Source organism: Thunnus albacares, chromosome 5 (assembly GCF_914725855.1).
Source record: "Thunnus albacares chromosome 5, fThuAlb1.1, whole genome shotgun sequence".
Lineage (NCBI taxonomy): Eukaryota > Metazoa > Chordata > Actinopteri > Scombriformes > Scombridae > Thunnus > Thunnus albacares.
This window is the reverse complement of record NC_058110.1, coordinates 15403004-15430667: the sequence shown is the minus strand read 5'-3', so window position 1 is coordinate 15430667 and position 27664 is coordinate 15403004. Positions and strand designations below refer to the sequence as shown.

The 27664-nt window shown below is 41.4% G+C and overlaps 2 protein-coding genes across 8 annotated transcripts in view; both read left to right on the top strand.

Annotated features, from left to right (window-relative positions):
* The window catches only part of kif1b (kinesin family member 1B), a 58457-nt gene extending 44124 nt beyond the window's left edge, over nucleotides 1-14333 (top strand). For all 7 annotated transcript variants that reach the window (XM_044350889.1, XM_044350888.1, XM_044350887.1 and 4 more), the window contains 22 exons: nucleotides 1116-1234; nucleotides 1614-1699; nucleotides 1994-2123; nucleotides 2463-2616; nucleotides 3129-3219; nucleotides 3330-3448; nucleotides 3583-3638; nucleotides 4980-5088; nucleotides 5548-5614; nucleotides 5810-5894; nucleotides 6475-6580; nucleotides 8179-8293; nucleotides 8395-8528; nucleotides 8631-8692; nucleotides 8806-8951; nucleotides 9084-9344; nucleotides 9480-9551; nucleotides 9700-9821; nucleotides 10005-10157; nucleotides 10283-10475; nucleotides 10570-10688; nucleotides 10775-14333. In XM_044350889.1, the coding sequence (XP_044206824.1) occupies nucleotides 1116-1234; nucleotides 1614-1699; nucleotides 1994-2123; nucleotides 2463-2616; nucleotides 3129-3219; nucleotides 3330-3448; nucleotides 3583-3638; nucleotides 4980-5088; nucleotides 5548-5614; nucleotides 5810-5894; nucleotides 6475-6580; nucleotides 8179-8293; nucleotides 8395-8528; nucleotides 8631-8692; nucleotides 8806-8951; nucleotides 9084-9344; nucleotides 9480-9551; nucleotides 9700-9821; nucleotides 10005-10157; nucleotides 10283-10475; nucleotides 10570-10688; nucleotides 10775-10817 (2542 nt within the window). In that variant the 3' untranslated portion in view covers nucleotides 10818-14333. The remainder of the gene's footprint in view (nucleotides 1-1115; nucleotides 1235-1613; nucleotides 1700-1993; nucleotides 2124-2462; nucleotides 2617-3128; nucleotides 3220-3329; nucleotides 3449-3582; nucleotides 3639-4979; nucleotides 5089-5547; nucleotides 5615-5809; nucleotides 5895-6474; nucleotides 6581-8178; nucleotides 8294-8394; nucleotides 8529-8630; nucleotides 8693-8805; nucleotides 8952-9083; nucleotides 9345-9479; nucleotides 9552-9699; nucleotides 9822-10004; nucleotides 10158-10282; nucleotides 10476-10569; nucleotides 10689-10774) is intronic.
* Nucleotides 14334-15599: 1266 nt separating this feature from the next.
* pgd (phosphogluconate dehydrogenase) lies at nucleotides 15600-23915 on the top strand. The gene is made up of 13 exons (XM_044350898.1): nucleotides 15600-15732; nucleotides 16662-16737; nucleotides 16837-17016; nucleotides 17137-17202; nucleotides 17293-17411; nucleotides 17679-17748; nucleotides 17879-18013; nucleotides 18126-18315; nucleotides 19618-19748; nucleotides 20467-20600; nucleotides 21251-21350; nucleotides 22772-22894; nucleotides 23346-23915. Exons 1-13 carry the CDS (start codon nucleotides 15725-15727, stop codon nucleotides 23463-23465), a joined length of 1452 nt encoding a protein of 483 aa, XP_044206833.1. The 5' UTR covers nucleotides 15600-15724; the 3' UTR covers nucleotides 23466-23915.
* Nucleotides 23916-27664: the final 3749 nt, after the last annotated feature.

Genomic DNA, 27664 nt, shown 5'->3' with positions numbered 1-27664 from the left:
GTCTAAGTTGATTTGCGGTCTGTCATTTTATGTTTTTTTTTTAATCCCTTAAATCCTGTTTGAGTTTTTAAATTTTTTTTAATTTCATGTATTAAGTTGTGGTTGAAACATTTGTTTTTATAACCTTTGTTTGTTTTAACATTTTTCTCTGAATGTATAGTAGGTAATATTAACACAATGGTAGTTGGCAGTCACGTTCATAATAATGCTTGCTTGTAATATGTTTGTTTTAATACAATGTTAGGATGGAATGATATGCTGCAGCAGCACATGAAATCACAGCACACGTTGTACCGAGGCTGCAGCCTCAGAGCTGTAATAAACACAGAGTGCCAATCTCAGAATAAGACGACAGATCGATGCAGACTGTGAGCCAGCCAGACTCTGCAGCAGCCGTAGCTCAGCTACCTGCGTCACCGTGACTTCAGAGATTTTGTAGATTGATATCTCTCCTCCGCCTTGGCCTTGAGTCTCCCTGCAAAGGGGAGGTGGGAGGGAAGGAGCAGAGGAGAGTGGAGTGGGAGGAGGGGAGGGGGGGGGGGGGACAGAGAGAGAGGAGGTCACCGTGGGTGCAGCAAAACAAATCAAGTCCCACAAAACAAAATGTCAGCGAGTGAGAGACTAAACATCACCATAACACGACACAATAAACCACTCTGCTACTGCTGCATCCCAGGCGATCTGTCATCACCTCTGTCACGCACTTTAAAAATAAAGTGGAGGGTTTAAGCTGCTGCTGATTTCAGTGCCCTTAAGCATGTACTGTATGATTTTATGTTCAAATTTCTTTTTCTTCGTTTTGTTTTTGCTCGTCCCTTAACATAATTTTCACTAATATGTTTGTAATGGTAGTTATTAATATATGCTAAACACTGGAAATGTCTGTGCACATATTTGTCAGTGTGTAGAATGTAGAGCTATCAGAAAATCGTCTATGTGACTATAGTACTCATATATTTCAGTAAGAGGATATTCAGTTATCTTTTTATAAGCTTAATTAAATGCAACAGATAACATGGCAGTTATGTAACAAAAAAAAAAATCATACTGCAGCAGCTGTTCCACTCTGCACTAGGATCAGGTTTTCATGTCTCTCTCCTCCCTCTTACTCTCAGAGCTTTCGTGTACCTGAGCAACCTGCTGTACCCTGTACCACTGGTTCACCGTGTTGCCATAGTAACAGAGAAGGGCGAGGTGCGCGGTTTCCTGCGCGTGGGGGTTCAGGCTATAGCTGGTGAGTAATTAATGAGATTCTCTAATGAGCAAGACTGTCCGGGTCTTTATACTCAGGTTTTATCTGGTTAATCACTCGTTTATGTGATATTAGTATTTGTCAAACTTTTATAACATGGTAATAATGTAGCAGTTGAAATACATACTTATTTCACCTTAATGTATATAAATTGCCAAATAACTGGATAGATGTAAGGTTGTAACTTCTTTTTTTGATATCAGTGCAAAAACATGTTTGAAGGGCATTCCGAGCCACTGATCAAGTGGCGAAAAGAAAATTCCTTCAGAGTCTCTGTGTATTCCTTTTGATGTACTTTGACAGTTTAAGTCAGCTGCGTCTTTGATAGATCCTGATAAGAGGCTGATTTGTCTCTTTGTAGCTGACGAAGAAGCCCCAGACTACGGGTCAGGAGTTAGACAGTCGGGAACCGCCAAGATTTCTTTTGATGATGAGTACTTCAAAAAGGTAAGCCCTGAGTCAGATAAAAGTTGTTTTAAACTTAAAGACAGAGAGCGGTTGTGTAATATTTTGATTATGAAGTCAGCAGAGAAAGTTGTGATTTGTTGGAGAGTGTTCCTTCATTGCCTGTTTGTTTTCTTAAACAAAGAAGGAATGACAAACGTAGCTTTCATTCATTCAGTATTATGCAAATAAAATATAAAAGCACTCACACAGGTGGAGGTTTGTTTATTCCATTTCTCTCTACCAGCTATATGCTAATGTCTTCCTCCTTCCCCTCTTGCATCTCTGACCAATCAGAACGACTTCCCTTCCACGGTCATGACCCGTTCCGGCTTGTCCCTGGAAGAGCTGCGCATTGTGGAGGGTCAGGGTCAAAGTTCAGAGGTCATCACACCCTCAGAAGAGCTCAACAGAATCAATGACATGGGTACGGCTACCAGACCTACACTTCTCCACTCGTACACTTTGACCTCTCAGCCCACTGGGAAACACAAACTTGGCAGATGGTCCTGTTGAACGCAAAGGAGGACTGAAAATGTTTAGTTATGGAAATGAGACCGATGCACTTTGTCTTGTTTTGTGAAGGAATGTGTACAAAGGCTGTTTGATGCACGAACAGCAGAATCCGCTCTACAAATCATGAGCTTTAGAACGTGCAACTGTGCAGAGCTTAGAATTTGTATGCAAGGCTGCAACCTGTGATCACATGTGCAGCTTCAATAAATCACAGCACAAGTTCTAACCTTCCCCCTGTGGCTCTCTTCAGATCTCAAGCTGGGTAACATTGCAGAGACCAAGCTGGGTTGTGGTGATGGTCTGGCAGGCCAGCTGGAGGTGGGGAGCATCTTCACCTTCCGTGTTACCGTGCTTCAGGCCAACGGCGTCCCGCCTGAGTATGCCGATATCTTCTGCCAATTCAAGTAAGTTCACAATCCTCAAAAAAAGAGTCTCTGGTAACCTCAGTGTTAATGTAAGAGCTTCACAATCATACATGTCCCAATGTCCCCTGTGGTGTCTTACATCTAACTATTAAGATATAGTAGTGATATTGTATATGTAATAATTATATCTATATTTAAATTTTGCGAAAAAGTTACAACAGCAAAAATAGCTGTACTGAGGGACAAATGCAATACAGTAGTAGTTATTAGTACAACAAAACACACTTACATGAAAGTGTCCTTTGATTTGAGATCACCAATCAAATAAAAATAAAAAAGATTGAATGATTCAGCTTTATCTTTACCATAACTGTCCACAACACAGCACAGAATAACAAGAGCAGTGACAAGTTCTAGTTAAATTTTAATGGTTGATTAGTTCAGTCGACTTTTGCATTATAAAAGAAAATGCTGAATTTGCAGAAACATCCTCATATTGTTTACAAATATAAATGTGACACACTGACACTCATTCGTGTTTGTTTCTTCAGTTTCTTGCATCGTCATGACGAGGCTTTTTCCACCGAGCCACTGAAGAACACCGGCAAAGGAGCACCCCTGGGCTTTTATCACGTCCAGAATGTGAGTGTATACACACAAACACACAAACACACACAAGCAAGCAAGCTTAACTTTAACCCACTTTATGTAAATTCCTTCTGACAACTCCTTTCTTTTCCCCGTTGGAGCAGATTTCTGTAGAAGTGACGGAGTCTTTTATTGAGTACATCAAGAGCAAGCCCATCGTGTTTGAAGTGTTCGGCCACTACCAGCAACACCCGCTGCATCTTCATGGCCAGGACCTGATCAGGTTGGTGGAGCTAAGAAAGAAACTCTTTTTCTGCTTAATCACCTTAAAAAAATGTTTTACTGATGCAGTGATTATTCATATTTGGAACGCTAGATTTCGTTAGAAATACATATTCTTCTATTTTGTCTTAACAGTCCTCCTACACCGTCAAGGAAATACTATCCTATTCCTATGCCTCTGTCTAAACCAGGTAAGGATTTCAATGTCAGTACACTGTGTACCGAAACAGCAACTGTCACCACCATTAAAGCTTATTTTTTCTGTTATGGTGATATCAGCATGCCTCATATTTCCTTCCACTTTTCTTTCATTTCTCGCTTCCTCTGGATTTTTTTGTCTCATATTTAATCATTCCCCCTCTATCCATAATCCTCTTACCTAACTCTGTCTGTCCTCCTCCACATCTGTTTTTTTTTTTTCACTCATCCTCTACAAACTTTCTCATCACTCACACAATATCACACATTGCAAACCAACCCCAGACCATACCCGTAAGATAGAGTTGATCCGCTACCTGGTGAGCGGATATGTGAACGGCAAGGTGCTGGACACGCTGTCCGAGCACGCCAACGACCTGGCGTCCGCCGCCGTGGCCAGCCTGGAGGACGAGGCTGACCAGCTCTCTCACTTCCCCTTCCTCACAGTGCCCAATGACCCTGTGCTAATCGTGCCCAGGCACCATGGTTGGTACAGCGGACACTGTAGTAGCAAACAGACCAGGCATTAGATGCACCTGTGTTGTAGTGATTAGACTAGTCCTGTGCTTTGCTCTTGTGGTGCTCTGTGACTGCAGGCTATAGCACGATAAAACTCTGCAGTGGTTGTATGTGCTGCTGCACCTTGCTGCAGGTCTATTTAGGTCCTGTCAGCACAGTCCAACCTTCCTCCTGTCGCTTACAAACTGTCCTGAGCTCACACCTCCAGGTAAATCTGCCACATGCGCTGAATCTTAAACCGCATAATAAAATAAGTATTAATCCTTATCATAGAAGATCACCGACACAGCTTTCACAGCATAAATCAGAATCCAGAGGCTTAAGCCTTTATAGGTTCAGCTGCGGTCCAATTAGGGTAGTTTTCATGAGGAATAATGTTCATTTCAACCATATTGAACACAAATTAATCTGTAGCTGTGTGCCTCAGAGATTAGCCTGTTTCAACAGGAACATAATCCTGATGTGTCAGACAGCAGGGTGCTGTCAGTGGTGGTGTAATCTGTGATTTAGCTCCTCAAGCATCTCAGTGTGTGCAACTGTTTGTTTGAATACAATGTGTTGTAGTTCCTTTTTACCTTTATTTCACTTATAATGGATTTTATAATTAACGCATCCTTTAAATATTGGTATTATGTGTGTGGGTGGTGGGGGGGGTTAATGGCTCAGTATCCAGGGTCTGCAGTGTGTTCACATCACATATCCAGCCTCCATTTACTAATCATATTTATATTGTTAAAATTTATCCCTTATTTTTATTCAGATTCCAATTTTTAATTTTCCACTTGTGTGTTTGTGTGTTTGTGTGTGTGTGTCAGTTCCAGCCACCAAGCTTAACACCATCACCAAGTCCAACCTGGGTCAGTGTGTCAGCAAGTACGACCTGCTGGTCTGGTTTGAGATCAGCGAGCTGGAGCCCACCGGAGAGTGAGTGTCTAGACATGTATCTTATATTCACATACAGCAGTAAATATGTGTATATTTTTATGTTCTTTATGTGTCATTTTTAAAGAGATACATGATGTGATATCTCAAATGCAACTCAAAGTGCCCCCGTCTCATTAATATTAAAAACAAAGCAAACCTTTCAACATTTACTTCACACCGAAAGAGATAAGAAAAGATGAAAAAACAATGTAAGCAGAAGTGTAGGTCAGAGTGTCTGTTGATCAAAGGGCATATTTGAGCAGCATATAAACAGTTTAAACAATGATGATAAGATCCATGAAAAGATTTAAAAGACTTGACCTTGAACACAAATATTTCTGGCGCAAGCATCCCATTTTTCAAACGGTAGACAAGTTTTGAAAGCAATTCTTCAAATCCTCATTAAAAAAACCACCATGAGATGTGATGTTCTAACCTGTGGATGTCCTCCCTCCTCAGGTACATCCCAGCTGTAGTGGATCACAGTGGAGGACTGCCTTGCCATGGCACCTACCTACTGCACCAGGTACTGGAGATCCACACCTCTCCTAAGAGTCACACACACACAAAAAAAATCAGATTTGACCTTTTTCCTGTCAACCTACGAAAGCAAAAATCGCATGATAGATGATATTTCTTTTTTTATAAACATCATTTAGAAGCTTAATTTTGTTCTAGCTGGGTCTCCTCTGATCCTAAGCTCCTGTCATCTTTGCTGCAGGGGATCCAGCGGAGGATCACAGTGACTCTCATCCATGAGAAGGGTAGCGAGCTGCACTGGAAGGACGTTCGTGAGCTGGTCGTGGGTGAGCAATGTTCCCCTCAGGGATTACTAGTTCTACTTTGCTACAGACAAAACACCACTGAAACACGCCACACTGTCACAGTAGAAGATAAGAGGGTGTTGCTGTGTGATTGTTTCCTCATTCACACAGCAGTGTCAGCGGATACTCTGAAAATATGATACAATACTTTTTTATCATCTTAAAGGAAGCTCGGTTTGTGAGGCCGCACTGAAAATGTTTCACACAGTTTCCTCAGTCATGATTTCAGTCTGGGGAGTTGCGTCTGCTTCGCCTCAGGCTGCTTCTCTCTTAAAGCAGTTTATACTGTAGCTGTAGCTGATGGACCAAATAATTACATTTCACATTTTATGCTTTCAGCTGCTGACACTCTTATTCAGGGAGACTCATGAGTGAGGAGGCATGTGTTTGGAGTCTCGCTCCTGGACACTGTGACAGTATGGTTGTTAATGGACATACTGGCTGCAGTGTTCTCAGCTATGAAGCCACCCTGTTCTTCTGTTAAGAATTTATATTCCCTCAAAAGAAGCTCTTTTGATGGCAGGGATGTTTGATCTGTCGTTGCTGTTCTGTGCCTCACCAGGTCGCATCAGAAACAAGGCTGAAGTGGACGACGGCGCTGCTGACGCTGTCCTGTCCCTCAACATCATTTCTGCCAAAAACATCAAGTCATCCCACAACTCCAACAGGTAGGTCCACTCTGAGATAGTTTGACTCTGAATACTTTAAATCCAACTTAACTTAATAAAGACAACACTTGATGGTGTAAATACATCTATATGTGGGCACTGAATGAAGGTTTGTTGATGACATTCTGCTTATTTTCTGTTTTGGCTTATTTTGACGCACATCTTTTAAAAATGCAGCAAACTTATATCAGTAATATTACTGCTACGGCATTATTGTCACATATTGTAGCTGGTTCCTTACTCTTAAAAACAGTCACAGTTTATGAACAATATGTGGGAATACCCATTAGACCCATGTGTACAATATGTGTTCTTGCCTTTATTATTTGCTGAAGCTACATTGAAATCATTGCATGAGCATTTCCATTTTCACTGCTGTTAATTTTCCTGTTAATTTGCTCCATTGTCTCTGTTGCCTGACTCTTTGTGCTTCTCTCTGTTTTTTTTCCGTGCACTCTCTCCTCCTGCTGCGGCTGGACTCTTGATTGTGCTCAGGCTTTCTATTGATAAGGATATTGATAGGTACCATTGACCAGAGAACATAAGGCTCCTTCTGTGAAAGACCTTTATGCTTCTCTTTTAGCCCCATAGAGTCATAGAAATAAGTTCTCCACCGTTTGTGTTTTTTGTTGGCGTGTTGCATTCAGTTTGCCTTTATCTGCTTCAATATTTAGTGTCTGAAAACAGATTTGCATACCAAGTATTTAATGGGCAAGTAAAGGCGATCTGGTAAATGCAACTGCAACCCCCCTTTTTTGGTATTAGTTTGTGATTTTGTGACACTCACTCACTCACAGTGGCGCTCAGATTAAAAATGAATGCTTTCGTCAAGGCTGTTATTCACTGAGTCTTAACTCAATAACAACAAAGGCCAGAGAGGCACCAACAGGGCAGTCAGTCTGGCTCTCAGTCTGTAGGTAAGAGTGCCCCCTGCTGCCAAAGACAGGAACAGTATAAATGAGTCATCTTAGAAAGCAGGCAGGCACAAATCTATAAAGGAAGAAAGCGGTAAATACATTTAAAATATAGTTTTTATATCTGTAAAGAAGAAGAGAAATCAAGGAGGATTCTTCATGCCAGCCGCTTAGATCAGTTCACATAATATCAGTAACTGTTTGTTGCTATATAGTATATTAATTATATCATGCAGAACATATCAACCTTACATTCTGCATGCCACCTGTCTCTCAAAGCTTGCCGCACTCTCTGCACATTCCCGACACTCTGTTAACTAGCGTGGCTCCTGCTCACGTTGTGTCAAGGTCTCACCTCAGTGTGTTTCCTCACATCTTGTCATGACTAGGGATAAGTGTGAGGGCCACTTCAGTCACTTCACAGCGCTGACTGCTTAATCTGTCAGCGTTGTGCTCACGTTGTCTACAAAAGAATGATGTCTGACTCTCTCTCTGTGGTTATTTACACGTTCTTTTACAAAATTAGCTTGTCCTATAGTTAAATGCACTGCAGCTGTACCCATACAGATCCTACAAACGCTATAGTTTGTAAAGCACTGACTAACTTAGACTTAGAAAATAATGTGTGAACTGATATCTCTGTGTTTTTGTTGAGAGCTGAAGGTTGTTTTTGTTCTTGTTCAGGACCTTCTACCGCTTCGAGGCGGTGTGGGACAGCTCCCTGCACAACTCCCTCCTGCTAAACCGAGTCACTCCTTATGGAGAGAAGATCTACATGACTCTGTCTGCATATCTGGAGGTCCGTCACTTCTCTTCGCTGTTGTATCTTCTTTCGTTGAGCTCTATATTTTACCAATTTTGATGTTAACATGACTAACAAACTGTGTCTCCTCTTCACAGCTTGACCATTGCATCCAGCCTGCCATTATTACCAAAGACATCTGCATGGTCTTCTACTCACGAGACGCAAAGATCTCCCCTCCCCGGTCCCTCAGGAACCTCTTTGGGAGCGGATACGCTAAAACACCTGACTGGTAAGGTTGCAGGCTGCTTTATTGTGGACATTTCTATTCAGTTTGATCAGGTTACATCCATACACAGTTTACTTCAATAAAACTTCCTCTTCTTTCTCACAGCAATCGGGTCACTGGCATCTACGAGTTGAGCTTGTGCAAGATGTCTGACACTGGAAGCCCAGGTGAGCAGTCCGAAAATCTACGACATCATTGAAAGAAATGTTTTAAGACAAGCTGCTGGTTCACCATGAATCCTCTGAGAGCTTTATCCTAACAAGAGCTTTGTTCTGAGCAGGCATGCAGAGGAGGAGGAGGAAGGTCCTGGATACATCAGTGGCTTATGTGCGTGGAGAAGAGAACCTGGCTGGCTGGAGGCCCAGAGGAGACAGTCTCATCCTGGAGCACCAATGGGAGCTGGAGAAAATGGAGCAGCTGCATGAGGTGGGTGCTTAAAAAAAATCTTAATATAAAAAATATATGCCTGTTTTATATCTCACTCACAAAAAAAGTAAACTAATACATGCTAAATCAAATTAACTGTAAACTTCACCCTGCTCCTTTCCATTCGTCCAGGTGGAGAAGACCCGTCACCTGCTCCTGCTGAGGGAGAAGCTGGGTGAGGCTGCTCCGGTGGGAACGGCTCCCACCACCAAGTCCCTGAGCGAGTCCCTGTCGCCCAGCATGAGCTCAGGCACCCTGTCCACCTCCACCTCCATCTCCTCACAGATCTCCAGCACCACCTTTGAAAGCGCCATCACGCCCAGCGAGAGCAGTGGCTACGACTCCACCGACATCGAGAGCCTGGTGGATCGTGAGAAGGAGCTGGCCACTAAGGTGAGAGGAAGTTCTGTAACACGGGACAGGATGGGATATTCACAGCGACAATTTATGCTTCGTTGCATAATTAACAGCAGCAGCCTCTCCTACTGCGCTACGAACTGATCCGTCTTATCTCCTGTTCTCTTGTAGTGCCTGCGCCTCATGACACACACCTTCAACAGTGAATACAACCAGGTGGTCAACAGTATCAGTGACTGCAAGGTGAGATATTGAAGTTTAGTCTTAAATAAATGTCTTAACTTGTTGGTTACTTGAACATAACTCTATCCAAATATAATCATGTGAGCTTAACAGACATAAACAATGTGTTGAACGTCTGTCTCTATCTCTCTACTCTTCTTCTCCTCAGCTCTCCGACATCTCACCAATCGGACGTGACCCATCAGTGACCAGCTTCAGCAGCGCCACCCTCACCCCCTCCTCCACCTGCCCTTCTCTGTCCGATTCCCGCTGCGGCTCCGTAGACCAGAAGTAAATCTTCTCTTTCATTTAAATTATCTGTACCAGCTTATCCTTTCATATTTTTTTTCTGTATGTCACTGTAGACAGCTGGTGTTTAATTTCAATCAGCATCTGTATAAAATGTTGCAAGCAGGGCCAGGCTTACTTTACATTTATTGACAGGTTGTAACTAACTTTGCTTCTCTTCCTAAGGACCCCAGAGAACAGCTCCCGTGCCTCCAGCCCCTCCTGCTCAGACTATGAAAACTTCCCAATGGTTCCCAGCCTGGAGACCTCCTACCTTGCGCGTGCTGGGAAGAACGAGTTCCTTAACTTGGTGCCTGATATTGAAGAAATGAGGCCAGGGTGAGGACCGCCATATTAGCTCTTTTTCTGTTATTTTAGCCTTAATGCTTTTGCTTCCTTTTCTGTTTTTGCTGCTAAACCTGGATGATTTCAACTGAATTTGTTTTTTTTTTGCTCCATATCAGATCGGTAGTGTCAAAGAAGGGTTTCCTAAGCTTCATGGAGCCACGCTCCAACTCATGGGTGAAGCACTTCGTAGTTGTGCGCCGGCCTTACGTCTTCATCTACAACAGCGACAAGGACCCGGTGGAGCGGGGCGTCCTCAACCTCTCCACAGCACAGGTGGAATACAGTGAAGACCAGCAGGCCATGCTCAAGGTAGAGTTTCAAATCATCTCAAAATCTTAACTTACAGTCTTACTGCCTGCAGTTCCATGTGCAATATGAGAAAAATCTGCTGTTTTCTTTTCAGACTCCCAACACATTTGCTGTGTGCACGAAACACAGAGGAATCCTCCTGCAGGCCAACAACGAGAAAGACATGAACGACTGGCTGTACGCGTTTAACCCTCTGCTAGCAGGAACGATAAGGTACACACACTTCTCTTCATCTACACTTCACATGAAGCAGCTCCACATTCAGTCTGATCACAATGTAAATCGTGTCATTTCCACAGATCTAAGTTGGCGAGGAGGCGCAGTGGCCTAATGAAGAACTGAGTGAGTTGACTGGCACACAGGAGACCACGGCTTCCATTCTTTCTGAAAAAGCATTTGAACATACCAAGTGTTAACACTTATTAATCATTGTGATTCTTGACGGTTTTCTCTTGTAAGTAGACTTGTGGCTTAAGTCTCCTTTCATGCGACTAAAATTTTCAGTTCCAGAAACATTTGCCTCCCCTCTCCCTCCAACAACCCTCTGCCAACTTTAGCTTCCCTCCTCTCTATTTCTCCCCTCCCCTCCCTCCTCAGCTTTTTGTGTTTTTGTTTTTATGACAATGTTTGGGTCTAATTTTGTTCCGCTTCGTCGTCATTCCCCTAACTCCCTAACTAGTAGCATGTTGTAATAGTCTACTTGTGTGTGCACGATTCTTCAGAAACTGTTCTTTCTGGCCACTAATTTTCAGTTTGCCAATCATCTGTAAAAAAGAAAATCGTCTTTATCAGTGTTATTTGTCTCCTAAGTAGAATTTTATTTTTTGGGTTTTTTTTGTTTGTTTGTTTTCCATTAATATGCCCGCATGATGACTGCAGCAGTCCTCAGGAGAAGACCATATTTGCTTACTTAAAAACAACAAAAAAAAAATCTGATAAACTACAGTTGAAATCATGAAGGGAAAATATACAAATATCTCCAAGTGATATATCGGTTAACGCTCTGCTACGGAAAGCAAGGCTACTTCAAGAACTATTGCTGCTAATGAATTCATAGGTTTTTTTTCCTCTCTTTATGAGATTTGCATCAGGCCGCTGCCTCTTCCTAAAGTAGACTCTAGCTCCCCCGTCTGTTACGTCTCCTGAACAGCCTTTTAGAAACAAACACAAACATGTCAACACTGAAAAATTTGTCAACATCCCAACTCAGCCAGACAGAAGGGCAGCACTGGATCTCCACCGTCATCCATGTGATATTTAGATCCCACTCCTCAGTCCGTGTACATACACCAACTCCGACCCCCCTCCCCCCGCCCCGATAGTGCCGTCAGTCAGTGAGTGATTACTTACAATCATGCATTTGTGTCAACATCAAAAACACACGCTTAACTGAATGAAACATGCAAAAATGGATGAATTTCACATCTCAGCAGTTGAAAACATGACAAAGGATTTATTTTTTTCGCTCCTGCAGGAGTAGATATTTGTCCCTGTCCTTTTGCTCCTTCATCTCAAATGGTTTCAAACAGGGTTTCAAGGGGAGGAGGAGGAGGAGGAGGAGGAAGAAGATGAACAGTAGTCTAAAAAGAGAGAAGATCATTTGTACATACAGTCTGTTCTGGGATCAGTTCACTCTCATTTAAGACATTCCTCTCAGCTCCTCTTGCGTTTTTTTTTTTTTCCTCACACAAACATGTTGAGCCTCAGACCTCAAGAGAGTCTCAACATGTGCTTTTGTTTTATTTAAACCATCACATACTGATGAAGACAAAACAGAACATGGTGAAATGGGAGAAGGAAGTAAAGACAAGAGAATGAAGTTCTCTAAGCCTTGACGCCAGTCGTTAATTGATGAAGCCGCGAGCACATTGGCTGCCGGGCCGATAGTGATACAGTCGACCCCGTGACTCCCCTCGCTGTCACGCCAGTGTGCGGTTAAATCTCTGAAGTGAAGTGCTTACTGTTCAGCAGAGACGCACCACACGTTTGAATTTAAACCTCTTAACTCATCTAACTCTCATTGGGTTGACATAGTTTTTTTTTCTTTTTAATTTTATTAACATTGTTGATTGTTTTTTTTTTCTATTATGCTTTTAATCATTCCATAGTGATGTTTTATATGAAATGTAACAGAGGGCATTTATTTCTTAATTTTTAACCAGCTGTATTGGTTGTTTTGCACATTAACACATATCTATAGCAAGACAAGGGCAGATCACACATGTTGAGTCCAAGATTATTTTTGAACATCATCTGAGTATCAGGAACACTGATATGAGCACATATCAAGGCTACACTGGATAGCTGTTACTCAAAAGGTTTACTAGAAAGAAGTGATATTAAAGGGACAAAATATACTCAAAAGGTTTTATTTCTTGATATTGTTCATGAAAATATTTGCTCTGTACATCATACTACGGCTGCTATATTTGGCTCCTGGTAAATTATGACATTTCTGGTGCCTCTGTCTCTACAGACGGTAGAACTGTGATGGGTACAGATGGGTTAATAAACTCTGGCCAACCAACCAGTAGTAGCATGCCTGCTGTAACGTATGAAAGGGACATAAAGGCTAAATGTGTTGAAACAGAGGTACCCATTTCCTGTTATCAGGAAGTATCAGTGGAATTATTGGTGATGTAAAGACAGAAAACATTCATCTCAGAAGTCAGAATGAATAAAAACTCCCAAACATCTCTGTCCTCAGGTCAACCAGCGTGCTGGTCAGAGAGACAAAACCTGTTGGATTGTTAGTTTCTGAGAAAATGTTTTGTCTGTCAAAGTTCCCTTACAGGAAGAAAAAAAAAATGAAAAAAAATGATCTATGCACTGACCAACGCTCAAAGTGCGATGAACCTCAGCACACTCAACAGTGGCGTGTAGGAGATGCACATTGATACGAACACTTCAGAGCAAACATTTTCATTTCAGCGACTAATTTGCAGAGGTATATTATTTTGGATTGTGTATTTATTGTTTGCAATGTATATATTAGTTTGCAGCTCTTTGCACATATTAATAAAATGTTCAACTAACTGATCAAATAAAGTCTGTGCGGTTTAGTTGTTCTACTCAGAATGAACCAAATGAGGGTGTGGCAGCCTCTTCCTGTCTGAACAGGGAGAGAGTTGAATGTAATATGAAGATGTTTTTGTTTTTCCATCATTTGAAAAAAAAAAAAAAACGGGGGGGAAAAAGAGAGAACTAAAATGTAACCCACTGCACCTTCTCGAAGGGAGGTGGGTTGAATTAGTGCTTCCTTTTTTATCAGAAAGCGGTTTGAGTGAAAGTCTGCTTTTGATTGGAAGAATATTAACTCACGACTCATGCTCTAGCCAGCCATCTGAATTCTAACATAATGAAGGTGGTTTTTAACTCATTTCTTCTAATATCAGGGAATATAATACAAAGTAGCTAGTGATATCTAAGATGACAGTATACCATTGTTTGTGCTGGTGTCTTTCTTCACCTCAACACTTTTCCGTTGATGCCTTTCAAACAAAACTAGCCATGATATTTTCCATCTTCCCCTCTGACAATTAATTATCAGTTTTACTGCGTTCCCTTTGGATTTGTTCGCCAGAAGAAAACAAGACAAACCATGACATTAACACTGTACATTATTTGTCAGACTGGTTTCATTTTCATACTTATTTTGTAAATATCTGTGTTGTATGGAGCTTGAATTAAAATGTAAATATGTTTACTGTATTTGTAATAATTATAATCCATTCGCTGTATAGCATAGATGTGTCATGCAGATATCCTAATTCTGTGTATGGTAATCTTGCACCATTGAACTGTTTAGTGAATGAGGCAACAATAAAAGTGCAAACTGTGCATTAGCAGAACAAGTGATGCCTGTTTGTCGTCTCCCTTGTTTAGAGCTCCACTCTCGTCCTCACATGCTTTTACATGTCACGCCTGCTTTATATAGTGAGTTTATATAGTATATATGAAGAAGACCATTTCTGCTGGAAAAAAAGAGATATAATGTTACAAATGAAAGACACAAATATACTTGTGTTAAGTCAGTTACACATTTTAAGTCAGTTATAACATAAAAAGTCAAATTATGAGATAGTAAATCATCATTTTGACTTAAAAAATAAGTTCAGTGCAATATCTGACCAATTAAAATGCTTAAATAGACTTTCATTCCACAGATTATAAGAACACATTTACACAATATTTTTACCTTTACTCTGGTAGGTACTACTCCTTCCTGCCTCTCATGCATGTAAAGACATGCTGACACTAAACCGGTTTAATGTAAAGTCATTTTCCTGTGATCTGCCACAGATTAACAGTAATTACTAGAAGAAATGAAGCATGGTTTATTAACCGTGTGAAATCCCATACTGCACTGCAAGGAAGAGAGGGACTCTTAGTATAATTTAAATCCCCTCCAAACATATTTTAAGACATATAAAAATATTCTGCTTTCAATAATACTTTGTATGTAATAAGGTTTTTCCATAAAAGTTAAATTACCAAATCAAAATTCTAAAAATTGCATCTACTCCTTCCCTGTAATTTAATAACCTTGAAGCTATAAATATACAAATATGTTTCCTTTCAAATGTTTAATTGCTGGACACATAATGCCTCCTGCTTCACTAATTCAAAGTCCATTCTCAGTGTTTATCATGTCACAAAATAATGCTTGTATTTATGTGAAAACAGCCCTCTAGTGTCAAAGTTAAGTAGCAATAAGCAAAACACATTTTTGAGTGCTACTTTGGAGAGATATGTGGTTTTTCTACATCTAGTCATATAAAAATTATAATAAAGCACAATAAAATGGTGTGTTTTCGAGGCTATACTACTATCATATAGTGTATATATTTCTTAAAGAAGAAAATGTCTGCAAATAAATATGCAATAAATTGTCATATATGAAACAAAAAAACTAGTCTATTATAATAACCAGCACCCAGTCCCATTGTGGGTGTGCGCTTACGTAATATGAGTGACGGCCGGAGCAGCCAATAGGAGCACAGATACCTCTGCTCAGGATTCTGGACCAATCAGAATTCTCGACAAACATCGTTTCAGTTGGCTGGACGTCATCTGATTGGTGGATAATCTGCGTTGGTGTACGTGAGCCAGCTTCTCCTCGCTCCGTCACGTTGAGAGAACGAGGAAGTTAAAAAACGAGAGAGGAGGAAATCTGAAGTGAGGTGGATCAGTGTGAGAGCCCGACTGTCATCCGCAGACTTCACGGTTAACGTTACCCGCAGAGCACCATGGCTAAGTAAGTTTTTACTCAAGTTTTCACTTATTTAGAAAGCCGGTAAGGTGGGAAGGTTGGTTGATGTGTGTGGTTAAATTGCTGCAGACTTTCTAGTCGTTTCTTCTCTCTTTATGCTGAAAGTAATCTTCTTGTGTAAACGGAGCTGTTAGCTTGTTAGCTAGAGGGTCAGCTGCAGTGTTTAGAAATAAATGTGGCAAGACATTTAACGTGAAACTTGAACGGTTTGACCGAGATAACGGTTGAGATGACGGAGCCTTGAAATCACAAGTGCTGTTATGTCTTCGTGGTTTTTTAGTCCATGTTTTCATTTCCTTGTGGAAGAAATAGATAAATTTAAAGGACAGGCTCACAGTTTTTCAAGTCTGTCTTAACACAACAGTCAGGCGCCCAAATGAACATGAAATACGTTTATCATGTCATAATTATTCTTCCTGTTCATACTGACCATTAGAAGATCCCTTCTAAGTGATGGAGGCCAAAATCCATAGTCTTCCTTCTGTGCAAAAAATGTATTTAAAAGTTTATCTTAAGCTAATATGAAGCTTCAGCCGTCTAAATGAGTCAATTAAAGTAGATATCTTTCAACGTTACAGTCTTTTTAGTGCCAAGGTCCCTCTTTTTGTGACTATACTTCCACCGCAGCTGAACAGGGAAACACTGTCTGAGGAAATACAAAGAGGGAATTTATGCTAAAAAGATGATATGACTAACTCAGACTGCTGAAGCCTCATATAAGCTTCAGATATACTTTTAAATGCATTTCAGACAGACTTGAAAAATTATGAACCCGTCCTTTAAATTCCATTATTAAGAAGATATAAACAAAGTCAGAAATGTTTTTGACTATGTAGTGGATAGTTTATAGAGGTCTTTATTGCTGATGTTCGGCTTGAGACCTTTCATTAATATGATTACTCCTCTCCTCACAGAGCAGACATTGCACTGATTGGTTTGGCTGTCATGGGCCAGAACCTCATCATGAACATGAATGACCATGGCTTTGTGGTAAGATGATGACTTGTTTATTTCCACCACTCCTGGCAGTAAAACCTGTTCCACTGGCCTTATTATTTTAAATAAATAATCACGATGCCTCTGAAACAGGTCTGTGCCTTCAACCGTACCGTGTCCAAGGTGCATGACTTCCTGAACAACGAGGCAAAGGGCTCCAAAGTCATTGGAGCCGAGTCTCTTGAGGACATGGTGTCCAAGCTGAAGAAGCCCAGGAGGATCATCCTGCTGGTCAAGGCTGGACAGGCTGTGGACGACTTCATCGACAAGCTGGTTGGTGACTTTAGTTGTAACTGATGATCTGAACTGTGTTAAAACCACCTGATATCAGCTGTGGAGGGTGGAGTCCTGCCTGGTTTGTGTTTTAAGATTTCTGCATTTCTTCTTCCTCAGGTTCCTCTTCTCGAGGCCGGGGATATCATCATCGATGGTGGCAACTCTGAATACAGAGACACAACAGTAAGTAGATGAGAATCACTGTTTAGCAGTAAATCTTTATTTCTAACTGAGGATATTCTCACAGCGCTTTTATTTGTTTCTGTCATACAGCGGCGGTGTAAGAGTCTGAAAGAGAAGGGCTTGCTGTTTGTTGGCAGTGGAGTCAGTGGTGGAGAGGAAGGGGCACGTTATGGACCCTCACTCATGCCAGGAGGACATAAAGAGGCCTGGTGAGACATCACAAACTCCATGTGACATTTCATAACTCCTCACACTGTCTGCTGCACAGTAGATTACAGACACAGGGACACAGTCATACGAAAACATACACACACACACAGTTACTACTGAGAACACTGGATAGTGTGGGACACTCAACATGTTAAAACTGTGGATATTTCTACATTTTCACAAAATGTATCCATCACATTCAGTGTGTTGTATTGCCCACATTCATGAAGGTCATCACACTGAACACTTGTTTCTTTATTTGTAAGGCCACACATAAAAGACATTTTCCAGAGCATCGCTGCCAAGGTTGGAACAGGAGAACCATGTTGTGACTGGGTGAGTGGAGGGTTTTGTTTTTTTTAATGCTGTGTATGTAACGTTTACTACACTGATTAGTTAGGATGTAGCAGCTATTATGATGTTAACTCATCTCACAATAATCTGACTGTCTGGCTTGCTTTGGCAGGTCGGAGATGAGGGTGCAGGTCATTTTGTAAAAATGGTCCATAATGGCATCGAGTACGGCGACATGCAGCTAATTTGTGAGGCCTATCACCTGATGAAGGATGTTCTGGGTATGGAACATGATGAGATGGCACAGGTGAGCTTGACTATTATTAATCTTCACAAGAACTTTCTGTGACACTTCTGTAAAATCATGATGAAACAACGTGGCCGACTGTATTTCATCACCTTCTGGTTGAAACACTCAGGTTTTCAACAACTGGAACAAGACAGAACTGGACTCTTTCCTGATCGAGATCACGGCCAACATCTTAAAATACAAGGACTCTGATGGTAAACATCTGCTGCCCAAGATCCGTGACAGCGCCGGACAGAAAGGCACAGGGAAGTGGACGGCCATTTCAGCCCTGGAGTACGGCACACCTGTCACTCTGATCGGTAAGAGGAAGAAAGGAGATTGTAGACAAGGAAGTATCTGATTTCCTTCGAGGCAAAAGGCATTACGTCACACCTGTTAAAGTTTCACCATGGCGTCAACAAATTAAGAGTCAGTAGGACTAATGATCATGTTCAGCTTTGCCAGGTAGTTTCCTCTAAGGGAGTGAGCTCGATATGCGGCTGACTCTAAGAAGATTGAGGGCTTTTCTGGTGGCCTGCTCATCTGAAGTGACATAAGGGGGATTTGTGATACTCTCTGCAGCTTTGCTCTTTGCTCTGACTGTATGACAGCGTATTTCATAAACAGCCGTGGACAAGCTCGAGGTCAGGGAGCAACATTATAATCCAACACAATAGGTGTCATTATATTAGCTCTACAGAGTGGATGCTCCTCTAAAGAGACAGTTTTTAAAGTGAATAGTTGAATTTAAAAGGAACGTACATGAACTTTTAAGTAAGAGTTCAACAATGTAGCATCGATATTAAGCAACAGAAACTTACCAAACCCCTGCAACTGTTGTTCAAATTCATTTTTTTTTAATTGTTTTTGTTTTTTTTTAATCCCTGTCAGTGCTGTAGATGCTCTTGTGATAGAGAGAGATAGAGGCAGTACAAAAGGCTTCATTGTGTGAGAGCTGAGCCTGTGTGTGTGTGTGTGTGTGTGTGTGTGTGTGTGTGTGTGTGTAGCAGTCCAACAGGCCGGTACAGTATGCTCGGGTGGATTTTTGCACCCAACAGGGATCACATTCCACACCAGGATAGTTCACTGGACACATTTTCTCTCAATGTATGTCTTTCTGTCTGTCCCTCCCTCTCTGGCTGTGGGTTGCATCACTGAGCTCTGCAGCTTTTAGCAAGTCATGCTCACCCAGCAGTTTTTTTTTTTGTTGTTTTTTTTTTTTGCTCTTTCCTTGTAGTAATGCAACTCTAGTTGTTTAATTTGCCAACTGGCAAGCCTTGTTTTTTCTTTCTCTTTTTTTGTACAGTAGTGATCTCAAGTCCTGCTTTTACAGCAGTATTATTACTGTACTGAGTCATGCAGATGCTTGGTCATCGTGTTTATCTTAGCATGTTGTTGATTGCAGCATAGCTGTGAGCCGGTGACCAGTTCAGCTTATTAGTGTATACAGTGTAGCCTGCAAACTCGTTTGTTTTGCAAGGTTTAGGCGAGTCTAAATAACAGTTTTCTCCTCTATTCATGTTCAGAGAGCTCTGTTTTTGTGTGACGAATAATGTTCAGGGAGCTAACCTTGTTGTCCCTCTCTATTCCTCTCTCTCTCTCCCTCTATCTCTGTGTCTCAGGGGAGGCTGTCTTTGCCAGATGCCTGTCCTCTCTAAAGGATGAGAGAGTGGAGGCCAGCCGCAGCCTCTCAGGGCCACAGGGGGTCAAATTCAGTGGTGACAAGGCTGCCTTCCTGGAGGACATCAGAAAGGTACAACACACAGCGTAGGAGAGTATGTGGAACAGTTAAAAGCACAAAATCTGGCGAGAGAAGGGTTGACTGGCCGAAATATGAAACTGATATTGTTAGAGTGCCAGAGATGCAATGAAAAGTGTTATTACTGTATCATGGCAGACCAGGAAAACCGTCAGTGTCACAGTTACTGAGAAGCTTTACTAAGAAACTCATGTTCCAGAAGTTTCTTCACAAAGGTTTTAATTTGGATTGGATTTTTTTTTGTACTCAATAAATAAAATGATCCCATTTATCACTCATGATATTACCCCTCTGTCAGCTTGTAAAGATCTGCAGAACTGCAGTTTAGCTCAAGACATGGTGGACTGATGCTGGTGACATTGCATTGAAAGATTGCATCTGTATTCATAATTCTTTTAATTTTAAACTATTCCTGTTAGGATGCACACAACCTCTGGAGGTGATGCATAAAAATAAACTACTGCAGCAGCACTCGAAATTTGGTTGTAGTGAAATGAGTAGTAGTAGGAGTACTGTGTGATCTGCATCTGTGCTGTAGATGCACGAAACAATGATGCTCTTAGTTTACAGCTGACTACAAACACATGCAACCACTCTGCCAACATGCAAGTTTTAGCTACATCTGATCATTTATAAATGTAAAGTATGCCCTTTTTACCGTCACTGTCACTATATCAGATATATCAGAGTAAATAAATTGTTTTTTCTCCAGGCCCTCTACGCCTCCAAGATCATTTCCTACGCTCAGGGCTTCATGCTGCTGCGAGAGGCAGCCATCGAGTTCGGCTGGACCCTCAACTACGGCGCTATCGCACTGATGTGGAGAGGAGGCTGCATCATCCGAAGGTACATTTGAACTCATGTGTCCTCATGTCACAAGTTTGCCTCACTGCTGCCTTTTGCAACATTCTGTCAACAGGGGTGTTTCACATTGATGGTGAAAAAAGTGGTTACATGGTGAAATAGAGAACTTCAGAAAGAGAGAAGAATAAAATGGAGAAGTTTTTTATTGATGCAAGTCAATTTGTAATAGTTTAGAAAGTTTTCATTGTAACTTTAAGACAATTCTAGGTCAGGAGGGATGGGAGTCATGTAGTCCCATAAAGGAAGTTATGAACTTTCTTTATCACTGTCCTGTGTTGTAATACTGGAGTGAGAAATGCACATCAAAGAAAATATGATCCTTCCTGTTAAATCAGATTGAGAGAAGAATGAGGAAATAAAAGTTGTGACATTGGTTTGCTGTGTGCAATCTGACAAAGACGTTGCATAAACTTAAATCAAATACACTCAGTACGACTTGCGGTGTGTAGCCTCCAGCAGACCAGTGGAAACAAGTTTCAAAAGGTCATTGTGCTTATTTGAATGGAAGCTTGGTTACACTATGTAGGGATAAAATTAATTGATTTTTTTTAAATTTAAGTTATCTAATGAAATGTCCCTTTACTTTGAGCAGAATCTAAGTAGTTATTTCTTCTCTTTCTCTTCCCCACTAGTGTCTTCCTGGGTAAAATCAAAGAGGCATTTGACAGAGACGCTAAGCTGCAGAACTTGCTGCTGGACTCTTTCTTCAGTAATGCTGTGCAGGACTGTCAGGTATGAGGAACAAGGAAATGACACAAGACCAACCTGCAATGGCAGCATTGACAAAGACACACAAAACAAGTTATTTCCTCTTTTACAAAGAAATGGAGTGATGCAACAGAACCACTTGTTGACTTAATCATCAGTAGGGCTCGAACTAGTGAGAATTTTTATTATCAAGTAATCTGTCGATTATTTTCAATTAATCATTTAGTCAATAAAACATCAGAAAATGGTGAAAAACACCCATCCTGGATCCATCCTTAAATTTCTTATTTTGTCCAACCGACAGTTCAAAACCCCAAATTAAGCAACAAACTCTCACATTTGAGAGTCTAAAACAGCGAATGTTTCGTATTTTAACTTGAAAAACAGTTGCAGATTAATTTTCTGTTTATTGACAAATTGATTAACTGACTAATCATTGCAGCTCTAATTGTCAGCTATCTTAGATGCTGTTTTAGGCAGGTAGTTTTCAAACATAAATCTAGTCCTATTGTTGAGGAAAAAAGACAGCTGACTACTTTAAGGTATACTATGCAGGATTTTCCTTTAAAAAAAAAACAAAACAAAACAAACTGATGACCCACTAGACGTGTGTAGTGGTGTATTTATCTGCAGAGACTCTGCCTTCTGCTTGTATTTTCTTATTATTTTGCTGTGTTCAGGACACTTCTGGATGTCAACCTTTGGCCAGTGTGCGTGTTGCCCCGAGCTAATAACAGCGCATAGTGTAGTGACCAGGTTACATCGCTGTCTCCACACACACAGCAGAGCAGAGAGGCCACAGCAGACAGGATGAAGCTCTGCATTCACAAAAAATCCAGCAATGCGGCACCTTCCTGCAGGGTTGTGTGGAGGTGTGGGTGTGTTTATTTGTGCTTTACAACGTAGGCGCTGTGAAACAATCAGAAGATAACATTTTATTGATCTGATTCACGGTTGTTCTCGTCAGTACCGCTCGCTTCCTTCATTCACCCCCCACCTTGCTCAACCACTGCTGCTTTCTCTCTCTCTCTCTCTCTGAGCCGGGTTAGGAGGGGCCAACTTTGAATGCTGTGTGTTTACAAACACCAACCAACAAATCCTGCATAGTAGACCTTTTAAGACCTTTTAAGAGCTCCTGGTTGAGGTCTTCCTATCAACAAACCTATAGAAAACCTACCTGAACAAAAATTCCTCCTGTGATGATTAAGATGCAGCATGTGATCAGAGCTGATCCACTCAGTTTTAGACATATTATCACACAGACCCACTGCAATAGAAGTGGACTGTACTGAACTTGATTAGACTGAATATAATTCGGACACAAGCTGGTTCAAGTCTTGTCTCAGTCACCGAGAATTGCGTGGCCTCGTGAAGACCTCTTGTTCTCGGCCTCACATGAACAAGAACTTTGCTAAATTATTAACCTTTTTACTTTCTTTGTTTAGGAGTCGTGGCGCAGAACAGTCAGCACTGGAGTTCAGCACGGTATCCCCATGCCCTGTTTCACCACAGCTCTGTCCTTCTATGACGGTTACAGACATGACAAGCTGCCAGCCAACCTCCTCCAGGTAAGACACCAGTAGAAGCTGCAGAGCAAAGCCCACTGAGCATATGGGCGAGTGTGGAAGTATATCAGATTAGAAGAGATCACGTGTGTTTGTGTTGGGATGTGGGGGCTTTTAGACCCTGACATGGTGCAGTGTGTGTTTGTAGCTCATCTGTCCTTGGACTCAGTTTAATTTTACAACCATAAAACATGTTTTGAAACAATCAGTCAGTTTTGATAAGTTAATTGTTTAAGTCATTTATTATGCAAACATGCAAATTTGCTTTTTGTTGCTTTTCCCTTTTTATATTTTCCGTAATTCATAGATTGAATTACTGTTGCTTTAACAAAGCAAGCAATTTGGAGATTGACATATTAAATAGTAATTAAATTAATAATTAGTTGAACTCCCCTTTTCAAAATTTTTAGAAATTCGGGTATCAGAAGTTGTTTGTTGTTTTGTTTGTTTTTAGGCTCAGAGAGATTACTTTGGAGCCCACACATATGAACTGCTGTCAAACCCGGGTAAATTCATCCACACCAACTGGACAGGCCACGGTGGAAATGTTTCTTCTTCATCCTACAATGCTTAAGAACCATCTCCACAACACGCTAAAACACCAACAAGACGGGAGGCAGAGGACGAGGGGAAGTTACCTGTGAAAGACGACGTGTTACACATTCCATTTCTATAACCATGCCTGATTATTTAAGACCTACCCACCCCAACAACCACCTTAATCTGACTTTACTCCTCTCAAAGATGTGTTGTTACAGTTTTATTTATCATGAAGTGGAATCATAGATTATGTGTGTTTTAAACTCTCCCCCCGTGTGTTTTGGTTTAGCGACTTTTATCACGGTCACAAGAGGGGGAGCAACAAAGTGTGAACTCCATCTGGATACAATGGATATAATACTGGCTATCAGGCTAATGTTTGCCAGTCATGTTTGGCCCAGGGTTCACAGTGTTAACACTGGATTAAAGTGAACCGTTGCACTGTACTGTATTAGGCTAAATAAAGATTTCAATCCCTTTATAATTAGCTTGTATGGTCCTTACTCTCCAGGTGCTGTAAGCAGGATTGAGATGTGTTTGTGTGTAGAACTAAATTAGGTAACAGGTGATGTAAGGTGTCTGATGCACAGACGGGATTTACGGTTTAAAGGGCCTGATGGTAAACACTTTGAGTCACTGGCCTATTCAGTGTGTACACAGATAATGACATCATCATTAAAGCCTAACATGCATCCATCAAGGCTGAACAATCCTATAAATTTGTTTTCAGTTACTGAAAAATTATATGTATATTTTAAAAGTTAATCTTCATCACAATAAACATGGTCAGACAGTCAGTGAATAACATGTGCCAGATTTGTTTCCTTCATGAAGATACAGTGGCTCATTAGAAAATAGTGAAAAAATATTTTCAAGTAAATTAAACTAAATGTACACTAAATGTCAACTAATGGCCCAATGTGAAGAGTTTACTCAATCGTGTCATTTCAGTGGTGGTCCAGTAGGTGGCACTAAGATCCTGAAACATGTTCCTTTATACAAAGAGACCAAGCTGTAAAGTCATTAGAGTGAAACTGAAAAACCCTTCACAGTTTTGGTCACATATAGGCAATATAGAGGGGCTGGACACAATAACATGAACACCAGTACCATCAAAGTAGCCCTCCAGTAAACACTATTTTGTGAATTTGCTGACATTGTATAACATTCAGTGGGTTTTTTGGTCACAAGTCACAGTGTGCAGACTTTTCGGTCTGTTTCATGTATCATTTTTCAAATTCAAGCAGCTGTTTATGACATTTTATAGAAGAAGAAGGGAGTCAAGCATGTATCTTTACATTCATGCAGTACTCTGCTCAATTTCTGTGTGAGTCTAGATCAGTGGTTTCCAAACTGCGGGGTAGGACACACTAAGGGGTGGCAAGGTAAAGCTGAGGGGCTGCAAAATGATTCATGGAACAGGAAAAAATAGATTTCTTTCACATGTCTGTGATCTTCACTTTTTTCTTTTGAAATGGTGGCTAAGGTTACTGCTTCAGGCCTATAACAGTTATTCAAATGAAAAAACCTGAGAGGCTTAGAGAAGAAAATCTGTCTTTGGTTAAAATGCTTGAAACTCAGACATATTCAACTAGTGATGAGGGGTCATAAGCAGACTTCATGGGGTGCCCTTTTGGCCTGGGGGTTAAGGTGTTGATTGTGAACCTCAGCGTCCCCAGTTTGCATCCGGATGAGACCTTCACTGAATGTCATTGCTCATCTTCTCCCTTCATTTCCTGCCATCTCTCTACTGTTGGCTGTCTTATAGAGACATAAAATACTTGCTTGCATTGCTTTGCTTCATTACATTTGCTTCATTTTAAGGGATCACTGGCTAAAAAGGTTAGGAGTCACTGGTCTAGATTATGTCTGCCTAGTCAAAACAAAAGGAAGGGGAGCCCCAGTAGCCATGGACCTTTGTTGCATGTCATACCCCTCTCTCTCTACCCATGTTACATGTTTCTCTGCACTTTCTACTATCCAAATAAAGGCAAAATGCCAAATTACAATCTAAAGAACGAAAGGTAAGACAAACTACGCTGTCAGAGGAGTGGCTGCTCTGACAGTGAGAATAAATGTACAGGCAGTAATACTTTGGGGAAAAAAGTAAATAATAATAATAATATGAGAATAGCTCAGAGGCTGGTGACAGAAAACATCGTCACACTGATGAAAGTCTGTTAAGGCAGAGAAAAGGTAGCTCCCAGAGGAGCGTGTATAAAGAAAAACCCTTCATTTTCTCCTTTTAGCACTCCTGCTGCTCTCTAAAAAGCCTTGTCAAGGGATTCTCAGCTGTGCTGTCAGCTGCTGAGATAATAATAATAATAGTAATACATTTAATTTGTACCACACTTTTCATTCATAGTGAAACTGAAAGTACAGAACACACAACATAAAGAAGATGAAAAAGCCTTCCTGAATAGAAAGGTTTTTTTAAAAAAAGAGTCTAGGGTCTGTGCTGCCCTCAGATGGTTAGGAAGGCTGTTTCACAAGTGATGCAGCAGAAGGTTTGACCCACCGTGGTGCAGAGCTTAGTACTGGAGGCCCTGAAGGAGCAAGCTGCTGGCAGATCTGAGGGTGAGGTTCAGAGGTTTAGAGGTTCCTGAAGGAGACAGGGAGCCAGTGCAATGACAAAATTATTGGTGTTATATGTTTGTGTTTTTGCACTCTCATCAGGATCCTGGCAGCACTGAAATGAGATGTTTTTGAGATGATAGAGAGAGGTTTTGCACAGATGTCTTATATGGTCTCCAAATGTCAGCTGAGGGTCAAACACCCAGATTAGTGACTGAGGAGGAAAGGGGGATGTCCTAGCCGTCAGTCGTCCGCCCCAAGGTATGGGGGGATTGCCAACAAGGAGAGCTCCAGTTTTGCTGCTGTTGAGCCGGAGGAAGTTTGTGCTCATCCAGTCCTTTATCTCGTCAAGACAGGTGCTGAGGCGTGACATGGCTGCAGAAGGGCAGTTTTGATGTACAGCTGAGTATCATCCACATATCAATTCAAAGACCTCCTGTGTCTGCTGATGACACGTCAAAGAAAGAGCATATAGAGGGTAAAGAGGATGGGCCGGAGAACCGACCCTTGCAGAACACCACAGGTGACAGGGAGGGATCTAGACCTGCATCCTCACATACTCAGTCCTACCAGAAAGGTAGGAGTGAAACCACTTAAGTGCAGAGTCTGACAGTCCGATGGTGGTGTGGAGATAAGAGATAAGAGGATAGTGTGATCCACAGTGTCAGATGCAGAGCTCAGGTAAAGGACAATCAGGAGAGAAGGGGACCAGCTGCCATCAGCAGATCGTTCAAAACCCTGAGCAGAGCTTTGTCAGTGCTGTGTGCTGAACAAAAACCTGAAATTGAATTTTTCAAATAGGTTGTTATGTTTAAGGTGGGGGATAATAGGGATGAATGATTTGAGCAGAGCTGTGGGAATGGGTTCCAGGGCACAGGTACAGGGTTTCATCTTACTGAGGATTTCTTCGATGGGACTCTGCATGACGCCAGTAAAATGGAGTACAGACGGCAAGCTCCCAGACAGAGAGTCGATGACAGGAGGAGGAGGAGCTGGACATCAGGGAGCGGATGTTGTTGATCTTGGCTCTGATAAATGTGCTAACAGCGCTGCTTTCACCTCCACTGCGGTGAAGGATGTTGTACCTGACAGGAGTGTGTTACAGCTGTTATTACACCTGCTGTTAAAGCGTAAACAAAGTCTCACCTCAGTGCACCTGTGCTGCCACAGCTTTGGTGATTGCCAGGTTGATGTTTACGTCAAGCTTCTCCTATTCAACAATCCCAGGACACTTCAAAAACCTTCCTCGTTTGACTCTTGATATTAGAGCTTTGATCCTGAGGGGGAACACAGCAGAGCAAACACTATAAACACTGTCATTCATACGCCTGCTACATACAGTGCATACTCTTCAAGTACCATAAACAGGCCGCTCCATTATCAGAGTGAGGTTCACTACTGCCAGCCCTCAGAGAGGCCCTCTATCAAATTAGTGCTACTCTGTTATTTGGGTTCATCCCACTGGTTAATAAACGGCTGTGTTCCTGTCCTTTTCCTCTAATGCTTAATTAATCCAAAGGACAGAACATTCTCTACAATTAGGGCCTTGTATTCTTAATGAGGCCTGATGCCATACGGAGGTTGCATTAGAGCACAAGAGGCTATTAGAGCTCAGTGAAGGCAGTGCAGGTGGAGGATGAGCTCGCTGAGTCATCTGCA

Excerpts from the sequence above, each read along its gene's own strand:
- pgd (XM_044350898.1), top strand. Across the intron at positions 16,738-16,836 it reads TGAATGACCATGGCTTTGTG|GTCTGTGCCTTCAACCGTAC; the intron begins GTAAGATGATGA and ends CCTCTGAAACAG. Across the intron at positions 22,895-23,345 it reads TGCCAGCCAACCTCCTCCAG|GCTCAGAGAGATTACTTTGG; the intron begins GTAAGACACCAG and ends GTTTGTTTTTAG.